Genomic DNA, 27,123 nt, shown 5'->3' with positions numbered 1-27,123 from the left:
TCCCTGGGCTTGTTGCAGTGACCGGAAGTTACTAAACTTCATGAGTGTATGCACTCACTCCAAGAAGCGTATGATTATAAATATGCATATAAATATGCTACGATGAGATAGCTGACTTCATCTAACTAGCAAATGTTGTCCAGGCTACGTTGGTGATACAGTTTTTTTTAATGTGTATGATATTTTTGTCATGCGATTTTAAAGCCGGTGTTGTGCCAAAAAGTGATTGTCTGCCAAAAACTGATTTCCAATGTTTCTGTGTATTTTTTATGTGTAATATCTTTACGTATGTTCGTAAATAGACTTCGGTGAACAGGGTTTACAAAGGGGTTATATAGAGAATTAAAACAATATCTGTTTTTCAAGTATCTTTACAACTCTCTGCTATTGTACTTACATTATAACCAATCCGGTCCTTTATCCCCACTTAAAATATTTTTACAGAAATATTGTAATATTTGCTGCCATTTCTGCTGTCCTCTTGGCCAACTTACTCTTACAAAAGACATTTTTAATGTTAATGAGATTTTTTTTAACTGTTTAAATAAAGGTTATATAAAAGTCACTGCCAAAAACTGATTGCGGCTTCTACCTTGTTACACGAATGTTGTTTGTGGCTCAAGATGACTTTATGTCATCCATGAGGGATGCATTTGACATATGTTTCACATATTATAGCCCAACAAGTTACTTATAGCAGTTTAAATACGAGCAATCAGTTTTTGGCAAATACCGGAAATCAGTTTTTGGCAGACAATCACTTTTTGGCACAACACCGGTCCTACAACCGCATCCAAGAATAACATGCAGCTTATCTCAGAACTGTCGGTGAAAATTATTCTTGGAGCTAGGTTGAGCTGCATTTTAAAGAGATGCAATTTCACAATTTGTGTATATTTTCTAAGTTCACTATTTTGTCATGTGTTGAGAAAAACACAGATTTTAAAATTACATGGTCTAATATTTACATTTAGCATATAACTGCAACATTATTTTCTCTTTTTTTTTTTTAAAGACTCGAAAGGACTTGAAATTCAAAGTTTCAGACTTGTGACTTGACTCGGACTTTTACACCAGTGACTTGAGACTCGACTCTGACTTGCCTGACATTACTTGAGACTTGACTTGAGATTTGAGGATAAAGACTTGAGACTTACTTGAGACTTGCAAAACAATGACTTGGTCCCACCTCTGCCGCTTACTCTCACGTCCACACTTTGGTCAATTTTAGAATTGCCAATTGTCCTAAGAAGCATGCGTTCGGTCTGCAAGAGGAAACCCACACAGGGACAGGAAGAACACGCAAACTCTACATAGAAAGGCCCCAGTGGTCAAGAAGGGTCAAACCATAAACCGCATGACAACGCTGCCTCTCCACGACCTCCAAGAATAGGAAAAAAGCTCCCAGGAAAGCTCTACACATATGCAGACTGCATCATTTAAAACTCTGGCCTTTTATTATGAGCAACCACCACTGTAACATTTCATACATGAGAAAAATATGAAGAGTTTTTGTGAAGAAATTTGCATAGAAGTTATCAGAAATGAAGAGGTTTTTAAGTCTAATACATCAACAAAAAACTGATGTGTACATTTATTTAAAAGTGAATTTATTTTGATTTAGGATATAAAAAGCCAATTGCTTCTTTGCCATTCAGTGATTTTCACGGGAAAAGCAGACACAACATAAACAACTAAGCAAATTGTTCCTCTTATTTCATTTTACAGCCATCAGCAGCCACTTTTCAGCCCCAACACTCCTACAATCAGCATCCTCTCACCCTGTCAGCGCGACACGATTGTAGTTGCTGTAGATTTTCGCTGCTTGCGTATGCAGAACGTGCGGGCGCGACCGATGACACGGGAGCTCGGGTTGTAAAATTGATTCCTCGAAACCTGTTTTCTCCCTCGGGCTGAGTGCCTTCACCTCTATTTGCAGTTGGCAGGGAGATAATCATTTCTGTGGATTGTTTTGCTGTCATTGGTTTTTCAACAGCTGCAGTGTTTTACAAATATTTTATCGTGCCGCAGAGATTTAAAGCGCTGCTGCATAATGTTTGAAATAAACCCAAACCGTACGAGTCTGTCGATGGCGCGCTTCACCGGCCACATTTTCCTGTTGTTTCTCCAGTGTGGCAGCAAATGAGTCACACGTGAGAGAAAATTAAAGTTAGAACCACATCGAAGCTGGTGAGAACACGAGTGACAGGGACAAAACAATAGGAATACTGCTGCAGCTAAAGTTTATTTTTATAATCACTCTGTGTGCAGAAGAGCTGTTTAGTCGATAAAAGTTCCGTTTTTAGTCCACAGTGACCACATCCAATGTCTCATTTTATCCAGAAGCCAAATATGTTCAGTGTATTCTTAAGAACAGCAAATTTTCACAGAAAGATTCACTGTTTTTCCCACCACAGCGTCACTGAATAATCAATTAACTGACGACTCGTTTGAGCTCTAGTTGTGATAAAATGAGGCTTGGATGTCTTTCCCACATGACCTTAAGAATAAAGAATAAAGTGAGCAGTGTCAGTGGAAGTTTGCTGCGCAATCATCCGCTCTGCCCTCCGCTGACGTCAGCGCGTGACCGGGTCCACCGCCTGTGGAGAGCAGCTGGCTTCGCCGCTCCACACCGAGCCTCCAGTCGGCTCTCCGGGGCAGCCGGGGGTCAGCGGGAGGCCTCGGCCCAAACATCCAGGCTTAATCCACCGCTGGTGAGGACAGGAGGCTCACAGGAGGGACTTCGCCAGCGCCACCATGTGGTCAACGCCACACGCTACATCCACCACTTGGCCTGGTACAGTCACCTGAGGTGGAAAAATAACCCACAAGAAGGAAGTCAACAACAACATAAAATGGAAGGAAGTAAGGAAGGAAGACGTGCAGTTTCTGTGCTTTTACTGCACATACAGCGAGGACAGAGGGTTTATTTATGTTCTTTCTTTTGTACGTGACCCAGGATTTCACAATGTGCAACACTGACAAGAAGTGTGAGCTCTACACAATCCTGTTAAAATGTCTTGAGAGGACGTGCTGATAGAAGTCTGCAGACTTAAATTGAAAATCTCAACAGGGCACATACAGGTAGCGAATATTTTATAACACCTTCACACACAGACAACCGTACTTTTTTCTACTTAAAGCACACAAAATTTTCCCCAGAATACAGATGACACAAGTATATGGAAAAAGCATTTATTTTGATCCAAAGGAAGAAGAAGTGGGTCAAAAATAGACGCTCAGCTGCATGGTTTTCTCTTTGTTTGGATGACTAATACTGAATCGGTGTCTTACCCGCCACGGGAAGTACTGGTCGTCTTTCTTCCCGATGCCCAAACAACCCCTCACATTCTTCCCCCACACGAAGAGCTCACCCCGATCTGAGAAGCAGACATTTAAATAAATAATAATAAAATAAATATCAGTAAGCTGTGACCACAGATTAGAAGGATGAAGCATGGAGCAGTAATGTAATAACAACAAGTTTCAAGTTTATTCATTTATATAGCACTTTTAAAAACAACAGTTGTTGACCAAAGTACTGTACAATAATAAAGACATACCAAATAAAATAGAATATAGATTAAGAAAAAATAGACTTTGTGCACATGGTTGATGATGCAGATTCCTGCATTGCTTCCCGGTAAAAAAAACAAAACAAAAACAAAGAAAAACCCAGCAACATAGCAGCAAATGCAACGAAGACATAAACACGAACACCAACATATCTGCACTGCCAATGCTTCAAGATAGAAAAACTACATTAAAAGGTTACACACAAGCCACCGATGATACAATATCCACAGATGAGAAAGAGGTTTGTCACTTAAAATAACACAACTCCCAAACATATCCTTGATATTCAACTTCAGCTAATGAACCGTGGACACCCTGAATGTGCTCGTCTCAGCTACACAGTTCAGGCCCTTTCCACCTACTCTTCAAACGCATCCGATCAGAATGTTTGAACCAGAAGATGAACTGAAGCACCAAAGGTGGAGCTGAAATCAGAGCGTAACGGGCCCTGAATTAATTAAAAGGCAGTTACTAGTTCTTAGCGAGCACTTCGGTCAGTTTTGGAGAATTTAACCAAACCATTCAGACCTCTGGATGGTTTGTGAAAACTCCAGAAGAGGAAGACGTCACCTGTAGCCTCTAATACACCAAAGGAAGTCAGTAACACATCATCTTTTATTGGCAGTATTCAATTAAAAGGAAAAAAGAAAGAAATCTTCCTGTTTTTCTTCACTATTTAAACTTTTCTGCTTTGTTTACAGTTTCTGTCAATTAAGGGAAAATTTCTGCGCTTCAGTTATAAAGCAAAGTCTGGCTAATGAGCTCCCAGTGCTTCATATGTTTCCTAAAGTGTGAGCCTAAAGAGTCGTGCTGATGGGTTTGTTCGATTCCAGTAGCACGGCTTTACGAAGTAGAAACACTGAGCTGTATTGTTATACTGCTTGTTTTGGTCTCAAGACCAAAAGAGAGTAGGTAGAAGTTAATACTTATCAAGACCTACTTACTGTTAGTCCCTCCCTATGTTACATTCTAACAGTGTTTTTTATATACACACTTAAGATCGAACTACCACCCCGGGCTTTTCTCTGTGGAATCAAACACAGGACCTTTATGCTCTGAGGGAGCGGCTAACCACTGAGCCACTGTGCTTGTTTTTCTGGTGTTAAAGACTTCCTTCTGGATTAAGAGAGCACCTTTCTGACACAGCAGTGCAGTCATAAAGGTCAGGCTGACAATGGTCAGATCAGTGCAGCGTATTCAGAAATCTCAGGCTGGTGGCCTCACCTCTTTGATTCATTAGATTTATTCACTCAGCTTTACGCAGCTCCGTCTGGAGTCTTAACGTCTCTTTTCACAAATGCAGTTGGTCCTCCCTACAATAACTTCAAGTTACCCTTTTACTCACTAGACTCCAAAAAACAATGAATGCTTTTAGGAAACGAGAACAACTCAGTCTGAAGTTTTAGTGCCGTTGGCTGGTTCCAGCCTCAGCCTCGGACTAATAAAACCTGACAAAAGAGATGTTTCCAGTCCAGTGTTTCAGCGACAAAAACAAGACGAGACAGACTTTTTCATTTCAGCGCCATAAACACACTACATCACCTGACTCAGCGATAAACTGTTCCCCCAGCGGGCACGTCCGCCTCTTTTTAAGCACCTGAGACTGCAACGACTGCACTGCGAGTTTTATTCTTCCATTTCTTATCCGGGCTCAAAAAAAAAAAAAAGCAGAAATCTGAGCAATAAGGCAGGAATATTGTAAAGAAGCATCACTGTGCAGGTCAAGATGTGATGCTGATTTGACGTGGAGAGTTTGTGTCTTTTCTGTGCGCATACCTGTCACTGCAGCAAAATGGCTGAGGCCACACCTGATCCTGGACACAACACCTGAGGGGTTAAACTCAGACCGTCCAAACAGTGTCGGGGGAATCATCTCTGGGGTCGAAGACTCTGACAGTTTGGGGCCTTTTCCAAGGATACCATAGCCCCACACAAACACCTCTCCTTTGTCTGGTAAGACACACAAATACCGGACTTTAGAGCTCGACTAGGAGAAAAAGCTACACATATCACAAAACTACGAGCCGTTCTTTTACAACTATCTGACAGAACGGCTCGTTCTAAAGAGCTCTCTGAATGCAAGCGTAGTCCTGTAACTGTTACAGTTCAGTCTTTGGAGTTTCTTCCCTCCTGGTCCTCAGTCCATAAGCGGCATTATCACAAATTAGCAACATAGTTACAGAGCGAGGTCACTGAGTGCTGAAGCGCAGAGTGCGTAAAAGTCTCCAACGCTTTGCTGCAGAGGTCCAAACCACCTCTGGCATTAACATCAGCACAAAAACTGTCACCGAGCTTCATGGCATAGGTCTCCATGATCGAGGAGCTCCTGCAGACGTAATGCGTAGCTGACCCAGTACTCTCTTCTATACAGCAAAAATATTATTTGACTAGAAAATCCAGGAAGTTCACACCCAACCACCCAATGTCTGTTTTTTGTAATTTATTTTAAATGTATCCACTTTATTTGAATTCACTGACATCCCACCGTCAGCGGGTCACTGTTAGGATTACTGTCCTGTGTGCAGGGCTGAAATGGTACAGATAGCAACAGATTCTTCTCAACAGCAACGAACCAAAAACATGACTGATGAAGACAGCAAGCTGGTTATTATTAGTAGTATTGCAGCAGTGAACACAGATACTAAACATTTTTAAATAAGAGCTGCCTTTATTCACATAAACCCTAACCATCATTTTATAGAGCTGCCACATGATAAATGTTAAAAGTCACCAAAGACTAAATGAAACGTACATGTCATCTGTCCCCTCGGGCTAGAGGAATCTTACCTTTTGACCCCCCTGAATGTTCACCCAAAATGCTTCAAGACTTTATAGTTTTATAACCTAATATTCAACACAGCCTCGTTATTTTTTATTCAGGAGTAGAGCATAGAAGATGGGAAAATGGACTAAACAGTTAATACGATCACAGGACCTCTTTACTGGGAGTAATATGTAAGGCAAAAAATGGCAGCACAAACAACCTCCACAATTATTACACATGATTAGAGGTCCTAGGGTAATACTGATCCCGTGTTAAAGTATCATCACTTATGTACAGCTGAAGGTTTTATATAGCTTTCATTCTGCATTCATAATCACCAGTAATGAAGAGTGTTATATCTAACATGTAATGTGCAAGTCTGATTGAGTAAAAGTGGAAGGAAGCTACTTTTCCCCAAAAATGTCTAAAAATAGGACCAGAAATGTGTCACTCAGTCAGGATGAATTTATTGGAAATCAGCCTGCCGGTTGACTCAACATTGACGGAAACAAACCACCCACCGCTCCAAGGATGAGTAAAAGCTCAGTTTTAGCACGGTACACTGATGTTTACCTGAAACAGTTAGTCACAGTCTGCCACCATGTCAAAAAGGTAAATGAACAAACAAGCCAGACATGATAGGAACAAACTGGAAGCCAGACATCCAAAACTGTGCTGAGCGATGCTACCGAGAGGCCACGTGTGGAGCGACTGCTCTAGACTCAAACTAGAAAATGCATTTTTAATCCTACAAGCCAGACAGTGTAAAGGAAACTTTTCCGACACAAATCGTCCGCTTTTGTTATTTTTTCTGTTTGATTGTGTGAACTGACCGTTGAGTATGGCCACCTGTGTGCCTCCACACGCTGCCTGAACCACCTTTCCGCAGCCTTTCAGAGGGAGATGACGAGGAGAGTTCATCTGAAAAATAAACAAAAGAAAAATGAATAAAAGATATATCTATATGAATAATCGAGTAAACGTTGAGTTTGGTCTCTCTGCAACGTGCTTTCTGTCTTTTCCCCCAAAGCCTTGGCCTCATCCAAGAATTATGAACAAATCATTAAAGGCAATAAGTCAACTTCTACAAGTTCCTTTTTGGTCCTAATTTTATACATCTGATTGAAAATATGTTCCTGAAATCATTTACCAAGAGATTAGACATCCGAGGACATCTAAGGACTAAAAACAGTTTCAGTTAGAGGCAAAAGTTCTGCATTCAAACTGCAGCATGCAGTAAAGATAGCATTTACACATAAATACTCAACTTTGGACGACGCTTTGAGAATCAAGTGGAGACTGTGAGTAAGGCTGACATTTCTTACAGGCAGAAGACAAGTCAGCCTGCGTCAGAGTCCTCTCTCTACTGAAATTACTTCCTGCGATTTAGAAAAGAGTGCTTCATGTGTAAAATGTGCAGGAGGGAGGACTCAGAATCGTTCTCCAGCCGGTAATAGACAACCTGCTGTATTCTCACATGGGCTTAATCTGACATCTCTCAGACTGTGTACTAGGAAGATGGCAAGTTAAAGGACGTTTAATGTCCAATTTAACTGCGGTGGAAAGTTGCGTTCTCACTCAAGGCTCTAGGAAAGTTCAGAGCTGATGGGCTCAACAGCTGATGGAAAAACAGCTTCATAGTGCAATGTAATGTAATGCAATGAGTTAACTGCTTAGCTTCACATTAATGCACATTAATTCAGTCTTTGTGACACACAGCATCTTTAAAAATTCAGGTTTACAAAGTGTTTTAACAGCAAACAAAAGCAGATTACTAAATTCAAAACAGAAAGCCAGACATTAGGTCAGGATAAGACACGCAGAAGAAACACTCAGTAAATGAAAGGTAAAAATTAATGGTCAGCATAGTTAATGGAGAAAAAGTATCTGAATTTCAGGAGCGGGACCAGACCTCCAAACAAGCTCCATCTGGTTCTCATCTATATATATTCCCCCAGTTCTACAAGGTGTTTGTTCGTGTTTACATGCCTCACCCTCCCTCCTCTTTTTAATTCTTTAACTTCTTCACTTATTTTTAGTAAATGGGGATCTGCAAGGCCAGGGAGTCGCTGCCAGTCCCATTCAAGGCCTTCCACCAAACCGCAGCTAAATTCATGTCCAAGTCATTCACCTTTATCTACTAAACACTGTCAAACCTCAAATGAGGACGTGGGCCCAGCGAGTGAATAGTAAAAAAAGCTATGAAGCAATTTATCAGAGAAAAAACACACACAAGAAAACTGAACACAAATCTATAAACATGTGTCTTTAGTAGCGATAAAAGGAGATAAAGCTTAATTCTGCAAGTTTTTTTGTAAGACAACCATCATCTGATGGCAAAAGCATGATCATCTTTGGATTTAAGCTCAACTTGGAACAGCCAGAAAGAGCATGTGTGGGGACAGACCCACACATGCTTTAAAAGTAATCCTTTCTTTCTTCTTTCAGCTGTGGGGTCACCACAGCGAATCAGCTGCCTCCATCTCACCTTATTCCTGCATCATCCTTCAGTCACACCAACTCTCTGCATGCCCTCCTTCACTACATCCATGAATCTTCTCTGTGGTTTTCCTCTTTTTTCTCCATATTTAACACGCTGCTTTAAAACTGATCGGTAAAATTAGTAAACTCAATGCTCAACTCAGCTAACCTTTTCACTCCCTTTGATTTAAATCACAGACCAGTTTGTACATTAAAGTCACGTCAATCTCTGCCCGTCTCGTGTAGTCAGACTCCTCTATGCCAGTGTTTTCATAGTTTAGTGGCTCTAATAACGTCATTTCTGGCACTGTTGAACTTTTTAGGCTTTCATCTGATGATTGTTTGATTTGAAGTCTACAGGATATAATTCATCACACTGTGAACTTTTTCCTTTTTACTGGACTCTATGAATCCTGATCACCCGCAGTGCTCAACAGGACGGCCTTAACACCCTAAACACACACACCCGCCCTCTCACATCATCTATAATTGACTGAGTCAGGACTCTTCCAGACTCTTCTAAACCAAGGCACAATGTACATTTCAAATTCCTTTAATTTTAAATATGTTTATATTGTCTATCCTGTAAAATAGTCAGATGTCTATTCATATTAATGTACAGAATTCACCTGCTTGCTGCTACTACTGCACATTCACCCAGTGTGTGTGTGTCTGTCTGTGTGTATGTGTATATATATATATATATATAAAAAAAAAAAAAAACACCCAGCACGCCCCTGCGGGCGGTTTATCCTTCAAGCTCGGGTCCTCTACCAGAGGCCTGGGAGCTTGAGGGTCCTGCGCAGTATCTTAGCTGTTCCCAGGACTGCGCTCTTCTGGACAGAGATCTCCGATGTTGTTCCCGGGATCTGCTGGAGCCACTCGCCTAGCTTGGGAGTCACCGCACCTAGTGCTCCGATTACCACGGGGACCACCGTTACCTTCACCCTCCACATCCTCTCGAGCTCTTCTCTGAGCCCTTGGTATTTCTCCAGCTTCTCGTGTTCCTTCTTCCTGATATTGCTGTCATTCGGAACCGCTACATCGATCACTACGGCCGTCTTCTTCTGTTTGTCTACCACCACTATGTCCGGTTGGTTAGCCACCACCATTTTGTCCGTCTGTATCTGGAAGTCCCACAGGATCTTAGCTCGGTCATTCTCCACCACCCTTGGGGGCATCTCCCATTTTGACCTCGGGACTTCTAGGTTATACTCGGCACAGATGTTCCTGTACACTATGCCGGCCACTTGGTTATGGCGTTCCATGTATGCCTTGCCTGCTAGCATCTTGCACCCTGCTGTTATGTGCTGGATTGTTTCTGGGGCATCTTTACACAGCCTGCACCTGGGGTCTTGCCTGGTGTGATAGACCCCAGCCTCTATGGATCTTGTACTCAGAGCTTGTTCTTGTGCTGCCATGATTAGTGCCTCTGTGCTGTCTTTCAGTCCAGCTTTGTCCAGCCACTGGTAGGATTTCTGGATATCAGCCACCTCCTCTATCTGCCGGTGGTACATACCGTGCAGGGGCCTGTCCTTCCATGATGGTTCCTCGTCTCCCTCCTCTTTCTTGGGTTTCTGCTGCCTGAGGTATTCACTGAGCACTCGGTCAGTTGGGGCCATCTTCCCAATGTATTCTTGGATGTTCCTTGTCTCATCCTGGACTGTGGTGCTGACACTCACCAGTCCCCGGCCCCCTTCCTTCCGCTTAGCGTACAGCCTCAGGGTGCTGGACTTGGGGTGAAACCCTCCATGCATGGTCAGGAGCTTTCTTGTCTTTATGTCAGTGGCTTCTATCTCCTCCTTTGGCCAGCTTATTACCCCAGCAGGGTACCTGATCACGGGCAGGGCGTATGTGTTGATGGCCCGGATCTTGTTCTTACCATTCAGCTGACTCCTCAGGACTTGCCTGACCCTCTGCAGGTACTTGGTGGTTGCAGCCTTTCTGGCGGCCTCTTCATGGTTCCCATTTGCCTGCGGGATCCCCAGGTACTTGTAACTGTCCTCTATGTCTGCAATGTTGCCTTCTGGTAGTTCAATCCCCTCAGTTCTGACTACCTTCCCTCTCTTTGTTACCATCCGACTACACTTCTCCAGTCCGAACGACATTCCAATGTCATTGCTGTATAGCCTGGTAGTGTGGATCAGTGAATCGATGTCTCGTTCACTCTTGGCATACAGCTTGATGTCATCCATGTACAGGAGGTGGCTGACAACTGCTCCGTTCCGTAGTCGGTATCCGTAGCCAGTCTTGTTAATGATCTCACTGAGGGGGTTCAGGCCTATGCAGAACAGCAGTGGGGACAGAGCATCTCCTTGGTAGATCCCGCACTTGATGGTGACTTGTGCTATGGGCTTGGAGTTGGCCTCTAGTGTTGTACGCCACATCCCCATTGAGTTCCTGATGAAGGCTCTTAGGGTCCCATTGATCTTGTACAATTCTAGGCATTCCAGTATCCAGCTGTGGGGCATTGAGTCATAGGCCTTCTTGTAATCAATCCAGGCAGTGCACAGGTTGGTCAGTCTGGTCTTGCAGTCTCGGCTGATTGTTCTGTCTACCAGTAGCTGGTGTTTTGCCAATTCCTTTCTGTGTCCCGCTCATGTATTGACCCATGTGCCTGTTCATCTTAGCCGATATGATGCCTGACAGGAGCTTCCATGTAGTACTGAGGCAGGTTATTGGTCGGTAGTTGGAGGGGACCGGTCCCTTCTTGGGGTCCTTGGGGATCAGGACCGTCCGGCCTTCAGTTAGCCATTCCGGGTGTCTTTCGTTAACTAGCAGCTGGTTCATTTGTGCTGCCAGACGCTCGTGGAGTGCAGTCAGCTTCTTCAGCCAGTAGGCGTGAACCATGTCGGGCCCTGGTGCTGTCCAACTCTTCATACTAGAGACCCTTTCTTGGATATCTGCCACTGTGATGGTTACTGGACCCTGTTCAGGGAGGTCGCTGTGGTCTGCCCTCAGATCCTCTAGCCACTGAGCATTGCCGTTATGGGTTGCATCCTTCTCCCATATGCTCTTCCAGTATTGCTCCGTCTCCAGCCTTGGTGGTGCTGTTCTCTTATTGTTCCCTTGCCACTGAGAGTACACCTTTGCTGGTTCTGTGGAGAACAGCTGGTTTATTCTCCTGCCTTCTATCTCTCTGGTGTACCTCCTCAAGCGGCTGGCCAAGGCTGTGAGTCTTTGCTTGGCAGTTTCCAAGGCCTCAGGTATGGACAGCTTGCTGTATTTCTTAGGCACCTTATTCGTCGCACCTTTCTGCAACTCCGTTAGTTGGCTAACCTCTCTCCGTGCTACTTTGATCTTGCCCTCTAGCCTCCTTCTCCATGGAGGGTACTGCCCCTTGTGGCTGTTCAACTTGTAGCCAAGCATCTCACTGATCACTGCTGCCGTATTGTAGATCAGCTTGTTAGTGTCGGTAATCGTGGTTGTAGGTATTGCCCGTAGTGCTGCATTAACATCATCTAGCAGACCTTCTGAGGGTACTTCACGTAATCTTGGTAACCGGCTACGGGGGATCCAGGTTTCAAGCTTGGCCATGATCCTATTTTTCAGGTCAGTTCCTCTCGCACTCAACGATCCTTCTCCTATCACACTTGGGGCTATGTACCCAATCTCGGGTGGGGGTGATGATATCTCCCCCCTGACCTGGCGTCCTGACTCCTCCTTGCCGTAGCATTTGTGTTGTACCTCGTCAATCTCTAGCTGTGAGAGCAGTCCCTTCTTTCGAATGTTGGAACACTGAGCTACTAGTTGTTTCGCCGTCATTGTGGATGTTGGGTATCGAAGAATCCATAGGTCCCTCATCCTATTCATGTAGCCCCTTCCGCCGGGGTTACTTGCGTAGTAGCATTCCAACAACGCCCTGTTTTCGTCCCTTGCCCACCGATGCCTTCTTGTTCCAGTAGCCCACTTTTCGTCAGGGTGCCCTGGTTCCTCAACACCTGACGCGGACCTTGTTGATCCGGGCGACGTCCGAGCCGGCATGCCTTCATATTTATCTGTCTCGCTCATGTCTGCGGTAGGCTTGCTTAGCATAGGGGGTCTAGCCTTAGGACCCTTACTGGATACTGACGCCCCAGGCAGGAATCGAACTTGCGATCCTCTGTTCCAAAGGCGTGTAGTCTAACCACTACGCTATCCAGCTGCTAATATATATATATATATATATATATATATATATATATATATATATATATATATATATATATATATATATATATATATATATATATATATATATATATATATATATATATATATATATATATATATGATGTTCTTCCCCTACACCCCCCAATTTTTGCACATGTCAAGGAGCGTGTCAGGCTACATTTCACTGTGTGTTATACTTGTATAACTATGCATGTGGCAAATAAAGAACCTTGAACCTTATATTAGGACTATTTGTCGGCACAATCTTATGAACCTTTAACAACAAATTTCTCTGAAATTTGTTCTTCAGTTCAGTTCTAAAAAATGTAAAAAAAGAAAGAAAAAAATAGTGGCTACAGTAAAGTGAGCTGCTTCGCTCTGACGGCGTGGACAGATGAGTGACAGGTGGAAATGGAACCAGGCAGAGGCTTCAACCAGCCACATGAGCGGGCCCTGTTCAGGCACCATCAGTTCCCCTCACCTGTGTAGCCTGTGTGACAAAGGCCAGCTGCCTGTATTCGGAGTTGCCCCATCCATACAGCTGCCCATCTTTGGAAACAGCCAGGCTGCAGTCCCCATATGTACTGATCTGCTGCACTTCCACCCCGGCTAGATCTCCTCCCACCTCCACCGGACTGGAACTGATGTTGTGGTGCCCCAGCCCTGGAATATGAGATGCTGCAGTCAGCAAATGTCTCCAGAAAATTATTAAAAGTGAAAATCTTACAAATAAAAGTTATTTAGCAGCAACCAGGGCTTAAAATCAATGCCAACGTGGAGTTCATCTGATGGCTACTAGAGGCTGGCTAGGTGGTACAAATCATCCAGTAAGTCTCTGCTTCAGTTTTTGGTGAACTTATTTCTGTTTTGTTAGCCTGTTATTTAGCTTTAAGTAGCCACTTGTACTTTTATGGATGCAGCTTGTTAATCAGCCAATGTCATAAGCTGGCTATCATTAGCAGGTAACTTGACGTTCCACCCTTTCAACCACATGAGGGCTTTTCTGGCTCCCTAGAAACAAAACGGCAGGGGCCAATTATAACTCTAAAACTTCAAAAACAATCAGAGATTGAAGTTGGCTCCAGCAGGTTTTACCTGAAGTGCCTAAAAAGCAGATAACTGCTAGCATTGGTATCATTATCAGTCGTATACCCCCCCCCCCAGAAAAAGAGAAACTTGGCAATAATTTTGTTTTGATATACTAAACTGTATGAACATATCGCTGTTAATGTTATATGTTAAAAGCCACTCTACTGAAACAGAAATGTCCACTGTAGTAAAGATCACTTTTTTCTCTTTATATTTTTTGGTGTTCAAGGTTAGTGGATGCCGAGTTTCATGACATGCGACGCGCACTGACCCGTCTGTCCATCTGCACCCCATCCACAGGAGAACACCTTTCCTGTCTCTGTGAGGAAAAGGCTGTGGTCCTGCCCACATGCCACCTGGAAAAAGTAATAAAACACACATTAACTTCAGTGGTTGGTGTCACATCAAGCCAAATGCTCAATTAATCCATCAGGAAAGATAAGATTCAAGTAACGACCTCATGAAAAAAAAGACTAATTTAATGAATGGACTTCTGAGAGGAGGTGATTAGTGTAGCAACAGCACCAAATGACATTTTAATACGCGTACTGGGCAGGTGTTAGCATGCTTAAAATAATCTGGATCTGGACAGGATGTGAAGCAACCAAATGTTTGGAAAGGGAGGGAAATGAGACATAGAAAAACCGTCTGTCATCACTGCTCAGACACAGCCTGCACTCACCTGGATGACCCTGCTGCTGAAGCCCTCTATCTTGTGAATGATGTGACTGCCACTGTTGAAACGCAAGAAAGAGAAATGACAGATTCATCACCCAAGCATAGCAGTGCCTTTAGGAGATCGCAGCAGCATGCCAGCCTTCCTTTAACCTCCCGCCAGCATGTGTAACCAAGGCAAAGAGCCAAGGGAGTTTTCGATAGAGCAGTGATTTCCAAAGCGAGGGTCACAGCCCAAGGTGACATTTTCAGTTTTCTACATACATTTGAAAACTATAACTATAAGTTACAGCTATAGCAGAAAAAGCTATCAGGTTAATGTGGGGAGCCTACATGCCCTCCCTTGGCCTGTGTGGCTCCTCCATGCATGTACTGTTACCGACTGATTCTAAATTAGCCATAGGTGTGAATGTGAGTCTGAATGATTGTTTGTCTTCCTGTGTTAGCCCTGGAGACCTGTGCAGGATAAACAGCCTCTCGCCCTGTGACACCTGGGATAGGCTTCAATCGAAAAGGCGGTCTCATATGATTTCCAAAATAAAAGCTTCAATAGAGACCAAAGACGCTTCCAGATGAAATCGCCGAAACCTGCTGGTTTCTCTGTGACATCAGAAAATTGCTGGTGTATTTCACCAACAGCAGAATACAGAAAGACACACCTGTAGACTTCATCTTCAACTATCCGCCTTCCACACTGGCCATAGGCGTTGTTGCCCATACTGAAAACTAGAGAAAAGGACAGAACAGAGAGAGGAGTGTGAGGGTGCGAGAACGCATCGTGTAAAGTCATATTAATGATTAAGACTAGTTTAATTTAATCAGTTATTATTCATCTCTGGCTCTCTTCCACAGTGTATCTTTTGTTCCCTCCCCTCACCCCTAACCAGTCACGGCAGACGGCCGCCCCTCCCTGAGCCTGGTTCTACCGGAAGCATCTTCCTGTTAAACGGGAGTTTTTCCTTCCCACTGTCACCAAGTGCTTGCTCAAACAGGGACACTGAATGTTGGGATTTTCTCTGTATTATTGTAGTGTCTTTACTATACAACATAAACCACCTTGTGAGGTGACTGTTGATGTGATTCGGCACTATACAAATAAAATTGTTTTGAATTTAATTGTTTAATTTATTAACATTTTTAAAACATTTCAATTATCCAATTTTTGTCATTTTTGTGTAAATGAATTACTCTTTTTTTAATTTTAGACATGATTAGAGATGGCACGATACCACTTTTTTATGTCCGATACCGATACCGATATCATAAATTTGGATATCTGCCGATACCGATATGAATCCGATATAGTGTTTTTTAATCAACAAAACTGTTTTTTAAATATCTTGCTGCATTTTGTATAAGTTCATACTCAAGTTTAAAACAACAACTACACTAAAGCTATTCTGTTATACCTGTATGCAAAAAAAAATATTTCATAGTTCAGCAATACTGATCAATCTAATAAACTTAAACCTACACCATCCTCCCTATTCTGGTATTTTAAAGAGTACTTAGCGTAAATATTAAGCAACCTAACTAATAGGGTTCCAACTCCCAGCAACAACAAAAATAAATAAATAAAAAATAGGGAACCACCCCTCACGCTCCACCTCATGATGCTTAATCGATGTAATCAACCTTAATTTGATGCAGTGTGAAAAAAAATGCACAGAAATCAATTATTTTTCAAGAAATATTAAATAGATTCAACATCTTTCTTCAACAGAATTGCAGACTGCACAGATGGTACCTTCCCAAAGGAAAAAGTACTATAGTTTACTAGGGTATATATATTAGACTTAATAGTTACTATATACAGTAATTGACTTCTATACATTTTGCATCAAATTAAAACTTTGGGTGTAAGATAATTATTTATTAAAAGCTAGACATTTTAAATGAGAATAAGAAAGAAAAGTATGTCTTTGTGCCCCCTTTTCCCTGTTAATGCCCTATCGGCCCCCCTGGCTAAACTTTGCTAGATCCGCCCCTGCACAGTTACCAGCGTCAGCTACGTAGAAAAGGATCCTGGAGTAGAAAGTAAGATTAAATACATTCTAACAACAGCTGATCAAGCTTAAACGTGCTGCTGTTGTTCAGCCGCTGGTTTCCTCTTTCTGGTGCAAAGTGGGCCAAAAACAAACAAGAGACACGGACTCGCAACAGAAAAGCCGATCAGCTGATCGTTAAGCAGTTTCATGATTGAAGTAGCAGCAAGAAGAGGCAGTCGCTCCATATATCGCTTGTTAAGCTTAACGCAGGAATGCTTTACAAACATTCAGAGATGGACTTACACACTTGCTTTACTTCTCTCGGGGATAACTTTGTCGGAGATGAAATGCCGGGTTGCTAGCGAAGCTCCAAATGCTATCCAGACCACCCACAGGTCCCGCATGCCACAGCCGCTCTATCACGTGATGCATACTGCTCCGACGTGCTAACGTTCTGAGGTGAGTTACGGCGTGTTGCAAGTTTTGTGAGGTGCTTTCGTGATATTTAATGGATCGGATTACATTTTTTATTTTTCTCCGATATCCGATCCAGTAATTTAGGTCAGTATCGGACCGATACCGATACGTAATATCGGATCGGTCCATCTCTAGACATGATATTACATAACAATATATTGCATGTGTCCCACTCTACCTCACTAAAAACTGATTCTCAAATAAAAAAGAAACACCTGAGAAGCTCAAAGTGTTTTAGATAAAGTTTCATTTTAAAAGCTTTAATGGACTCTGCAGTACATGCAATGAAAAGCTGTAAGATTATTGACTTTAATACTTTGATTACATTTAGTAGCAACAACAATCTGCTATGTTGTTTAAACTAAGGTTTAAAAAAGAGATAGTTTGAGTTTGACAGAACAGCTGTCTGGCTAACTTCAGCTGCAGAATTAAACGCTCTGTATGCTCTGCAAACAGGTGCACCAGGCTTTGGTCACACAGGCGATATCAAAGACAGCAGAAACATAACCTGCAAGATGATTTTATACATGCTGTTTTTATGACTCGGTGGCCACTTAAAATACAAGTAATTTAGATAACTGCATAAATACTCATGTCAGAAAAATCTAAAATATCAGCTGCAGTACCCTTTAAAACAACGCACCGCAGTAGATCGCACTGTGTGTTAGCCACGACACATCTTTCTTTTGTCAGAAACTAGCCTCACAAATCTTGGGAGTAAATGTTTACCAGCAAATTACCACCAGTTAAAACAACATCACAACAAAGCACTCTGCAATTTAGCAAAACACAATAAAAGCCCATTTAAATTAAAAAACAGAAAAGATTCTGGCTGGCAACCAAAAGTGGCAAAAAGCCTTTTCACAAATTAGGATTTGAATGAAGTAAAACGCTTGTTGGAACATCGGTCTGCTAATTTACTGAATGTACCAGAAGACCTTAATGAGATTTCTGCATGAGCTGTAACAGCTGCCTGATAATGATTCATTTTTGGTTGGCGGTGGGTGGATGATGTAAAAGGACACATGGTGTGACAGGTGGCTGAAAGGTTTCTACAGGGGGGGGGGGGGGGGCGACATGCTCCGCAGCTTTTTGTGGGTTTGGATTTAGGCTGGTGCGGAAGGTGTGCGTCTCTTACCTCCCTCTCGGTCAGTGAGGACTAGAGAGTGAGCCCGGCCACATGCAACCTGAACCACTCTGGTCTGCAGAGGCTCGACGAGAGGCAGGGCCACCGGGGACGGCTCCAACACGTAGTCGTAGCTCTTATCTACACAAACAGGGCGAGACAACACATGAACAAATAGCAGTGATGCTCCTTAAGTAATATTAATATAAACTTGTTAGAGAAACACTGTGAAATGGAATGTGACACATGGAAGAAACACACTCACAACATATCCCCGTGCTAACACAAGAAGACCACTCCTCAGCTCTATCCCATAGACTATATGGGATAGATATATACCCTTGTAGATATATAAAGGATGGATATAGTTTATGGCAGGTTACCACTTTAGTTTTCCAAATTACACATTACAGCCACTTGGCAGCTTTGACTCACAAATGTAACCCTAGAGAGCCGATTATGGTCACTGCAATGGTCTTATAACGTAAAAACAGTGACGTCACTGTTAAAGAGGGCATGGGTACTTACTGCAGTATTCGCCATTCAGATTGACCCGATATATTAGCAGGAGTAGAAGATATTGAAAACAGAAGCAAAGACATCTTTAAAAAGCCTCCTCTTTGCTGATGCTCTTATCACAGGCATGGTAGGATAGCTTTTATTACCCGTTACTTTCCTGTTAATAACTTTGTTGCAATTCACTGCAATGATCAACTTTTCCTCCATGAGGCTTCCTAATGAACACGCAGGAGTAGCGGCTCTATTCAGGGATCCCTCCAAACATCAGAGCTCCTCAAACTATGACTAAAGAGCCCAGCCAGCCTATGGAGGAAACTCATTTTGGCTGCTTACATTCATGGGTGAGGGTTGGGACGTAGATGGATGGGTACATCGAACGCCTCCCCTTCAAGTAGAGCTATCCCTTTACCACAACAGTCCGATACCAACGCAAGCTCCACCTGTCACAATTATGCATGAGATCCCTAGATACCAGAACTCCCTTGCTCAAGACAGCCTCTCTTTGGAAATCAGTGGGAGCATTCAATTGATTTCTGGCAGCTTTCAGTGACTGAGAAGCAAAACTGTTGAAGCCAGAAAGTCTTTGGTGGCTCTCATGGGAAACATAATTTACAAAATGAACACCATGCTTTATTCAGTAAGTCTTGGAACTAGTGATTGAGACCACAAACTCATTAGAAGAGTTTCTACTAAGCACATGGATCATGTGACCCAGTACAACCCCAAAATTTAACCTCCAGCATTTGTCTTAACTGCAGACCTTAGTTGTGTAAAAGTTATCTTAATTTCTGGGGTACTTCTTTACTTGTCTCTCCGCTTCTTTTTGCAGACAGCAGTTGCCCCCTGCTGGCCATTAGAAAGAATGCAGGTTTAAGGCACTCTGGCATTGGCTCTAGTTTACAGGCCCAGAAGCTATGTCCCTCCTTGCTATGCAGTTCACATGTATTGTCTTGTACATATATCCTTACCAAAAAAGAAACTTCAAACAAGACTTCACACAGTAACGTACCAGCTACAGATGGTCATCTTATTTATATAGACAATGTATAGCATCGCCATCACCTGATGGGTCCAATAGCCATTCTTCTTTCACATCCAATGTTCTTCAAACTGTCTTTAAAGAAATAAATAGTTTCTGTCTTACGGCGGTCGTGCTGAGTGCGCTGAAAGCCCAACTGAGAATTTTTGTTCAGGCCCATGCCCCACAATTTGGTCACATCTTTGGATGGAGACGCGATGAGAGTGAAACCGTAACCACAGGCAGCAGAGGAGATCTGCAACAGCAGCAACAGAAAGCAAGTTCAGCTTTACAAAGCTCTCTTAAGACATATAAAATGGTTTGTTGACATGGGTATGACTGGCAGCAGCAGTTTACCTGATTTGACTGATATTTTATGAAGTTACACCTAAATAACAATTACTAAATCTTTAGAAGCTCAACCCATAAGACTCATACTGCCGGCCGATTTTACCTGTTCTGCAGTCTCCAGGCGGTAAGGAGTAAGCTGGTATTTGCGGGGCTTCTTCCTGCCGCTGTCTGGGACTACAAAGGTAGGGATGCCAAGTGCACCAGTGAAGCTGAAGCCCCAGACAAACACTTTATGGGTTGGCTTTTTGTGCTGGCCGACATACTGGAAGACCGGATCACTGCCACTCTTCTCCTGGGGTCTGGATGCTTTGCTGAGTGTTGCATACCAACAGACTTGAAGGCCTGCTCTCATGTGCCGGGGACACAGTCGCACATAGGGAAAAGCCATCCTGTAGAAAAAGGCAGGGATAGGGAAAACAATAGAGATGAAGTTGATGTGGTTGTTTAACCCAACTATACTGACATTTAATATTGCAATGATAAGCCACATTAACTGTTCTTTAATTCAAAATAAAAATATTCTTTACTTTTCCATTTAAATATATCAGAATTTTTTAATTGCCTTTACAGAACAATAAAAATATATTTTTGTTTTATCAAATTGTGTTATTATTATTTTAAAATGTAATATTAATGTGTAGGGGAAAAAACACACTGCCACATTTCATTTACATTTTCTATCAAATTAGGCGTTCTGTAGTTTTACAAAACTACACACACAATACTAGGAGACTTTTACATTTTTATATAAAAGCCTAAAGCCTAACAGTAACTTCGGCATGCATCTGATCCACAGTAGCTTTGATTAAATGCAATTTATGCCTTGGTTAACAATTTAACGTTAGCTGTCCCACATTAAAACAGGCGTACTAAGGGACTCGTGAGCATCCATTTTGGGTTAAATTACACTAAAAATAGCTAATACTAAGTCTTCGTAATCAACCCCGATTTTAAAAACGGATTATAAGGATTTGAATAAGGCATTTATGATTAATCTTATCAGATTGTACATCTGACGCTGCGGAAAGGTAGTTAAAATTAGGTTAAATTTGAAGGGACTTTCACCTCGTGTTCGTTCCAACAGCAGCCACTGAGCCGGGGTAAATTTCTCTTCTCTTCCAGTTAGAGCCGCATTTTGTAATGCTGAGAAACTCACTCGGTATCTACAGAAATGATGACCCAGGTGAAATTATAGGAAAATGTTTCAGGGCCGTTATTCCATGTTTGTTTAGGTCAACTTTCTCCAACCCAGGATGCAGAAGGACCCTCTTCCGTCACGTCTGTTCGCCTTTAAGAATAAAACAACAGCGCCGCCTGCTGCCCTGGAGCTCCAAAAGCGCTCTACAGGTACAGCCAAGGTGAACAGATTAAAGAATGGCAGGAAATATGTGTAAATCATTTTAATGCTGTAGCTGGAGATGACCTAAATGACTTATATAACTCTGCCTAGCTATGTCTACAATAAAAAAAATCATAATTTATTAGAAGATTTATTGTTTTGACTATAAAATAACACATAACTAAAGCTGTAAAACCTAACAATGGAGTAAATAGATTTGTATAGGTCAGAAGTGCTTTGAAAGCCAATCAAGTTTCCACAAATGGAAGTAAGCAATATCAAACAGCCTGGAAAGACACAAAACAACTTCAATAAGACTTGAGCAGTGGAGGAAAAGATTCAAAAGAGAGGCAAAATGGCCAAAGACATGCAAAAGACCAAGATTACAATATGATAAAAATCACACAGATGTGACTGAAGTTAAAGCAAATACAAGAAAAATCACTGCAAAGAGAGAAAATGATGCAATCAAAGGTGAGAAGAACAACTATGAGATGCAAAATGACCACAGAGTGGTTAAAAAAAATGACTGCTGGAGGATGTAAAACATATTCCTTTGAGTTAAGATGGTACTATTCTATACTTAGCTTCTCTGGATCATATTTATATTATGTTGTTCAATATCACTTGTGTCAATCAAATTACATCAACATAGTATTATAATTGTGTCCAGGCTGTCTACAGTTTCCTGGCTAATTCAGCACCTGTATATGTGTTCACTGTTATGAAAGTAGCATAATAATCTGATAGAGTAATAATATCTGTTATAGCTTTACCTTCCTAGCCGATAATCTACTCGGGTGTCAGATTAGAGCTGATCTGGAAGTGGGTTAATGCTGCAGAGCTGTCAGGTGAGCACCCGACCTTCGCCTCACAGGGTATTAACCTGCCGTAGCAGAGGTGAATGAAATGCCTGGAGGGTCACATGTGAAAACTTCTAGCCTCGGTGCTGCTGTGAGTATTTTCTGTATGTAACTCACCCACCTGCATCAACCACCTGCCCTCAGAGCACACACTCCCCCTCTTCTGAAATCTTTACAGGGTTTTCTAACTACCCTGAGTGCAGTTTTATTTATTTATTTATTTATTTATCTAATTTTAAAATACAAGCATTACTGACTTGATCGTCATTATGTCAGTGAAATTAACCATTTTACAGAAGAACATAGTGTGGCATCTGCTGTTATGTCAACACAGTATGGACAGAGTCTGCAATATCCAGGTCTGGTGTGTCATCTGCTCAATACATCACAGATTTTGGCCTCTAATCCTGCAGTATCACACATATCAGTCTGCCTCCTCTAAATGATCCCCATTCTGTTTTTAAGTCTCTATTTTCAGTCAGTGTCCTATTTATGTGGAAGGCAGTTTAAAGTGCTGATGAAATGCACAGGACGGCAAAAATTAATAAAAACAGACCAGTGCACATCAAGTTACATATAGAGAGACTGCTTTACAGGAAGTAGCAAGCAAATGCTAAAAAAAAACCTCTTGCTCAAAACAACTGGGGAAAAAAACGAAGACACAAAGATCTGAAAAGTGGGCTCGAAAGTGGCCTGGGTTGGTGATCTTTTTAGACACTTTCTTATTCGAATGAATGGGGAAAAATTCTGAAGTATTTTGGGAATTTCACAACAACTCTGACAAATCGCTACCAAAAGTCACATCACAGTATTCCCAAATGGGCCCAAGAAATGATGTAAAATATGTGGGAGCTTTCTCAAAGCTGCGAGACGAGATTTTAGGCGGACGAAGAAGAAGAAGAAATTGGATAGGCTCACTTAATTTCAAAGTAAAACATTACTATGTGCAGTTCATTTCGATTAAAAATAGTCCAGGTGTCATAGGAGGAGCTGTAAAGTGAGGAGAGGCTGTGACAGTACTTTTGCTTTATGCAGGTGGAGCTGTATCTGAAATACTGCTGTTCACATAATTGTACAATTCTATCATCCACCCATCCGAGCATCCACTATACAGTTCAGTCACTTATCCCGTCTTCACTTTACTATTATGCATGTGCTGCTCTGCAGCCTGGTATCACCCGCCCTGTCCAAAAGCAGGTATGTGCAGAGAAGAGGAGGCTGTAATCCTTTAAGAGGATCAAGTCTGACTTCCAGGGGGAAGGGAAACAGGATCCACTAACTGTCCATAGTAGCCTGCACATGGCATATCTGTCATCTTGGCCGAGTGTGTCCATTAAAAAAAATGCTGAGCTGACAGAATTTTGATGGAGGCTTTATGGAGCGTAAACAGTGATGGAGGCTGAGGCTACCTCAGTGATGGAGTCCATATCTACAAGCATCCTGAACGTGAGGACGACTGAGAGGAGGAGGAGTTAAGGCAAACCACGGCATGACTGTTCTATTTCAGAATATGGACACGTACTTTGGTCAGCAATACCCAGCAGCCACAGGTGCATTATTGCATAAAATCATTTTAAATTAAGGTTGGTTTTGTTTCCAAATCTAGCTTCTTTAAAACCTGCTTGCTACCGATTGGTTAACACAGAGTTTACAGCACACTGTAATGTACCCGCAGATATGAAGAAATTTCAGCATTTTTATTAATGCACAAACTGACATTTTATATAATGCCAGGCATGTTTAGCTGTGTTGTCATTAGTTAGCAGCAGGTATGCCTTTGCTGCTTGGTGCCCACAAGTGTTTTTAAAAAGTGACGTTTTAAAGAAATTGACATTTGTTTTTGACAATAAGCAAGTCACAGTTTAAAGTCAAATTTTACCTTATTATGTCATCACTGTTTCAAATAAGCTTGTTTTCATTGGAGTAAATAACCCATTAACCCTACATGGACTCAGTATCCATCTACATGGTTAACCTAATATTGTATGTAAATATGTTCAAATATAAAATCAATGCATTACACTTTCAGTGACTTCTTCTTAGATCCAGTCTCATGTAAAAGACCTCAGATGTGTCTGTTCTTCCCAAACACACAGCCATGCCGATGCTGGAGGTCATCTGCAGCCTGATTGGCTGGCTGTGTCTCTACTTCTTGTTCGTCTGCACCTTCACCCAGCGGGGACCCGAGTGGAACTGTCGCCTGGTCACGTTGTCCCACGGCGTCCTCATAGTGCTGCTCACAGCCTACGTTGTTTTCGTAGACGGACCCTGGCCCTTCACGCATGCAGGTCAGTGGATCAATAGACATGTTACCAATGCAGTTACAAAGTATAGTTAGTAATTTAATTTAATTTAATTTAATTTAATTTAATTTAATTTAATTTAATTTAATTTAATTTAATTTAATTTAATTATGCTCTCTTTCTGGTCATGTGGTGATGTAAATTCAGACTGGTGCTAATTATAGCAGTCTACTGTCCTCACTGAGAGTTAACAGGATCAGCAGCATGGCGCTGATGTTCAGCATATTTTAAAATTTAATGAAAAGTAAAGTGTAAATCAGTTTGGTGGGTAATGGAGGTGAAACACATTCACAGTCTGCATTAAATGAACCAATAAGTCAGGTAATTAATCACAGAGTGAAAGGATTAATGTAATCAGTCCATGAATGAATCAATATAAGCACAGTTTTAATTAGTTTGTGAATTAAAGACAGTGATTTAAAAAAAATGTACAAATGATTATGATTGAATTTAGGTCGGTATAATACATTTAAATAAAAGTACATAAAAATAGCTGTACCAGGATGGTACATGTGGTCTATATAGGGCAAAGGATGCTAAAGATGGAGGTACCAGGCAGGAGGTTAAGAGGAAAAGCACAGAGAAGATTCATGGATGTATTAGTGAGGGTTGGTGCAACAGAAGCTAGGGATTGGGTAACATGGAGGGAGATGATTCTCTGTGGTGGCCCTTAAATATCCAAAAGATGAAGACAGCAAAGAACCAAGCAGTCAAAAACCTGCAGGTACAGGTGTAATTTTCCAAAAAAGTGGGTTTTATGGTCCCGAAAAAGACACAGAAATATATCGAAACCACAAACAAATGTAAGTAGGTTATTGTAAGAAATACGTGGGCCCATAAAAAGAGGTCAATTAAACAGGATCCACTCAAAAATACTGCTAACCAAAAAACCCTGACTTATCCAAATGAGCACAAGTCAAACTATGATTTCATTCTCATAAGTATTAAGCCTCCAAACCTGAGATCTCTTGATACAGCTTTAAATATAAGGACTCTCAGTTTTATAGGCGACTTCATTATAAACCAGCTTTTTACAGTTTGCCTTTAAATGTGCAGCATACAGAGGTGCACGGTATGCTTTAAACACCTTCACGTTATTTCTCCAAGCACTAAATTTGCATTAAGAATTTTTTCATATAATAATAAAGAAAATATTAAATACAGATGACCTTCTTCTTATCATCACCCAGGTACAGAAAACACAGAGCTCCAGAGCTTCGCCCTGGCTGTGTGCCTCGGCTACTTCTTCTTCGACATGGGTTGGTGTGTATGCTACCACACGGAGGGCCCCATCATGCTTGCACATCATGCTGCCAGTATCGCAGGCATCCTGCTGGCTTTGCTGATGGGAGTGTCAGGCTGTGAAACCTGCGGGGTCATCTTTGGCAGCGAGCTCACCAATCCCCTGCTGCAGACCCGCTGGTTCCTCCGCCAGGTGGGCCTGTACGACAGCCTGCTGGGCGACGCGGTGGACCTGCTTTTTATTTTACTGTTTGCCACTGTTCGCGTGGGAGTCGGCACGGTGATGTTCTACTGCGAGCTCACCTCTCCTAGGACTTCAATGATAATGAAGCTTGGTGGAGTGGTTATGTACGGGCTGGCATGGGTGTTCATGGTTGACATAGCCAGATTTGGCTACAAGAAAAGCAAGGCTAAGTATAAAAGGTGGATAGAGAACCACAAACTCAAAGACATGGACAGACAAAAGGTGGGTGGACATTCAGACAAGAGTGAATGAAAAGCTAACGTTCTGTCTAAGGGCTTCAAGAGCTCTAAAGGTGCTATGTACAGCATGAGAATAATAAAAGATTACTAAATATTTTTAATATGCTGTATAGTATGAGTCCCCAGATAAAAGAGAAAAGTTATTGCTTATCATGAGCGCACTCTAACCTTGTTTTAAAATGCCATGGGTTGCTTCATAGCAAAAAGTTTAAGTTGTATTAGCAACAGTCAGCTTTAGTAGTCTAAATGTCTGATGTTTTTGCATGCTTATCCAAAAAGTACCAGCAAATTTATTGCGATGGAACAAAACATTCATAGCACAGAATCTCCTGGGGTATAATTACAGGAGGACAGAAGTTTAAAATGATAGCTACACTGTGGGACTCTATCCAGGGGTGCCTCCAGATTTTCTTCATAGGGGTGAACATATGGGGGCCACTAAAAATATAGGCTACTTGAAAAATATGGCAAAAACGAGAGAAAGAAATTTTTAATTTCCTGCTATTAAAATTGATATCACTGAAAATAGGTACATATCAAAACAAAATAAGATTTTGAAATCCATATTAAACCTATTTTTAACTGATTGATTGATTAACTGATTGATTGATTGATTAACTGATTGATTGATTTACTGGAAATCTCAACCATCACTTTAATGATTCTCAGCACAGCTG

At 41.9% G+C, this 27,123-nt stretch overlaps 2 protein-coding genes across 3 annotated transcripts; one reads left to right on the top strand and one right to left on the bottom strand.

Annotated features, from left to right (window-relative positions):
* Positions 1 to 1,435: 1,435 nt before the first annotated feature.
* On the bottom strand, positions 1,436 to 21,500 carry rcc1l (RCC1 like). Its single transcript, XM_004551172.3, has 12 exons — positions 21,282 to 21,500; positions 20,320 to 20,605; positions 19,992 to 20,121; positions 18,341 to 18,469; positions 15,397 to 15,463; positions 14,745 to 14,796; positions 14,334 to 14,418; positions 13,455 to 13,636; positions 7,174 to 7,261; positions 5,353 to 5,526; positions 3,295 to 3,380; positions 1,436 to 2,807 (listed from the first exon to the last, which is right to left on the bottom strand). Exons 2-12 carry the CDS (start codon positions 20,602 to 20,604, stop codon positions 2,730 to 2,732), a joined length of 1,356 nt encoding a protein of 451 aa, XP_004551229.1. The 5' UTR covers position 20,605; positions 21,282 to 21,500; the 3' UTR covers positions 1,436 to 2,729.
* Positions 21,501 to 23,500: 2,000 nt separating this feature from the next.
* Positions 23,501 to 27,033, top strand: tlcd5b (TLC domain containing 5b). Of its 2 annotated transcripts, none has more exons than XM_004551173.5 (3): positions 23,501 to 23,968; positions 24,515 to 24,706; positions 25,912 to 27,033. In XM_004551173.5, exons 1-3 carry the CDS (start codon positions 23,908 to 23,910, stop codon positions 26,457 to 26,459), a joined length of 801 nt encoding a protein of 266 aa, XP_004551230.3. In that variant the 5' UTR covers positions 23,501 to 23,907; the 3' UTR covers positions 26,460 to 27,033. The 2 variants fall into 2 exon arrangements, with proteins under 2 accessions (XP_004551230.3, XP_004551231.3); XM_004551174.6 differs by having other exon boundaries at positions 23,504 to 24,001.
* Positions 27,034 to 27,123: the final 90 nt, after the last annotated feature.

The sequence above is a fragment of the Maylandia zebra genome, linkage group LG10, assembly GCF_041146795.1.
Source record: "Maylandia zebra isolate NMK-2024a linkage group LG10, Mzebra_GT3a, whole genome shotgun sequence".
Classification (NCBI taxonomy): Eukaryota; Metazoa; Chordata; class Actinopteri; order Cichliformes; family Cichlidae; genus Maylandia; species Maylandia zebra.
This window is presented reverse-complemented; position numbering and strand designations above follow the sequence as displayed.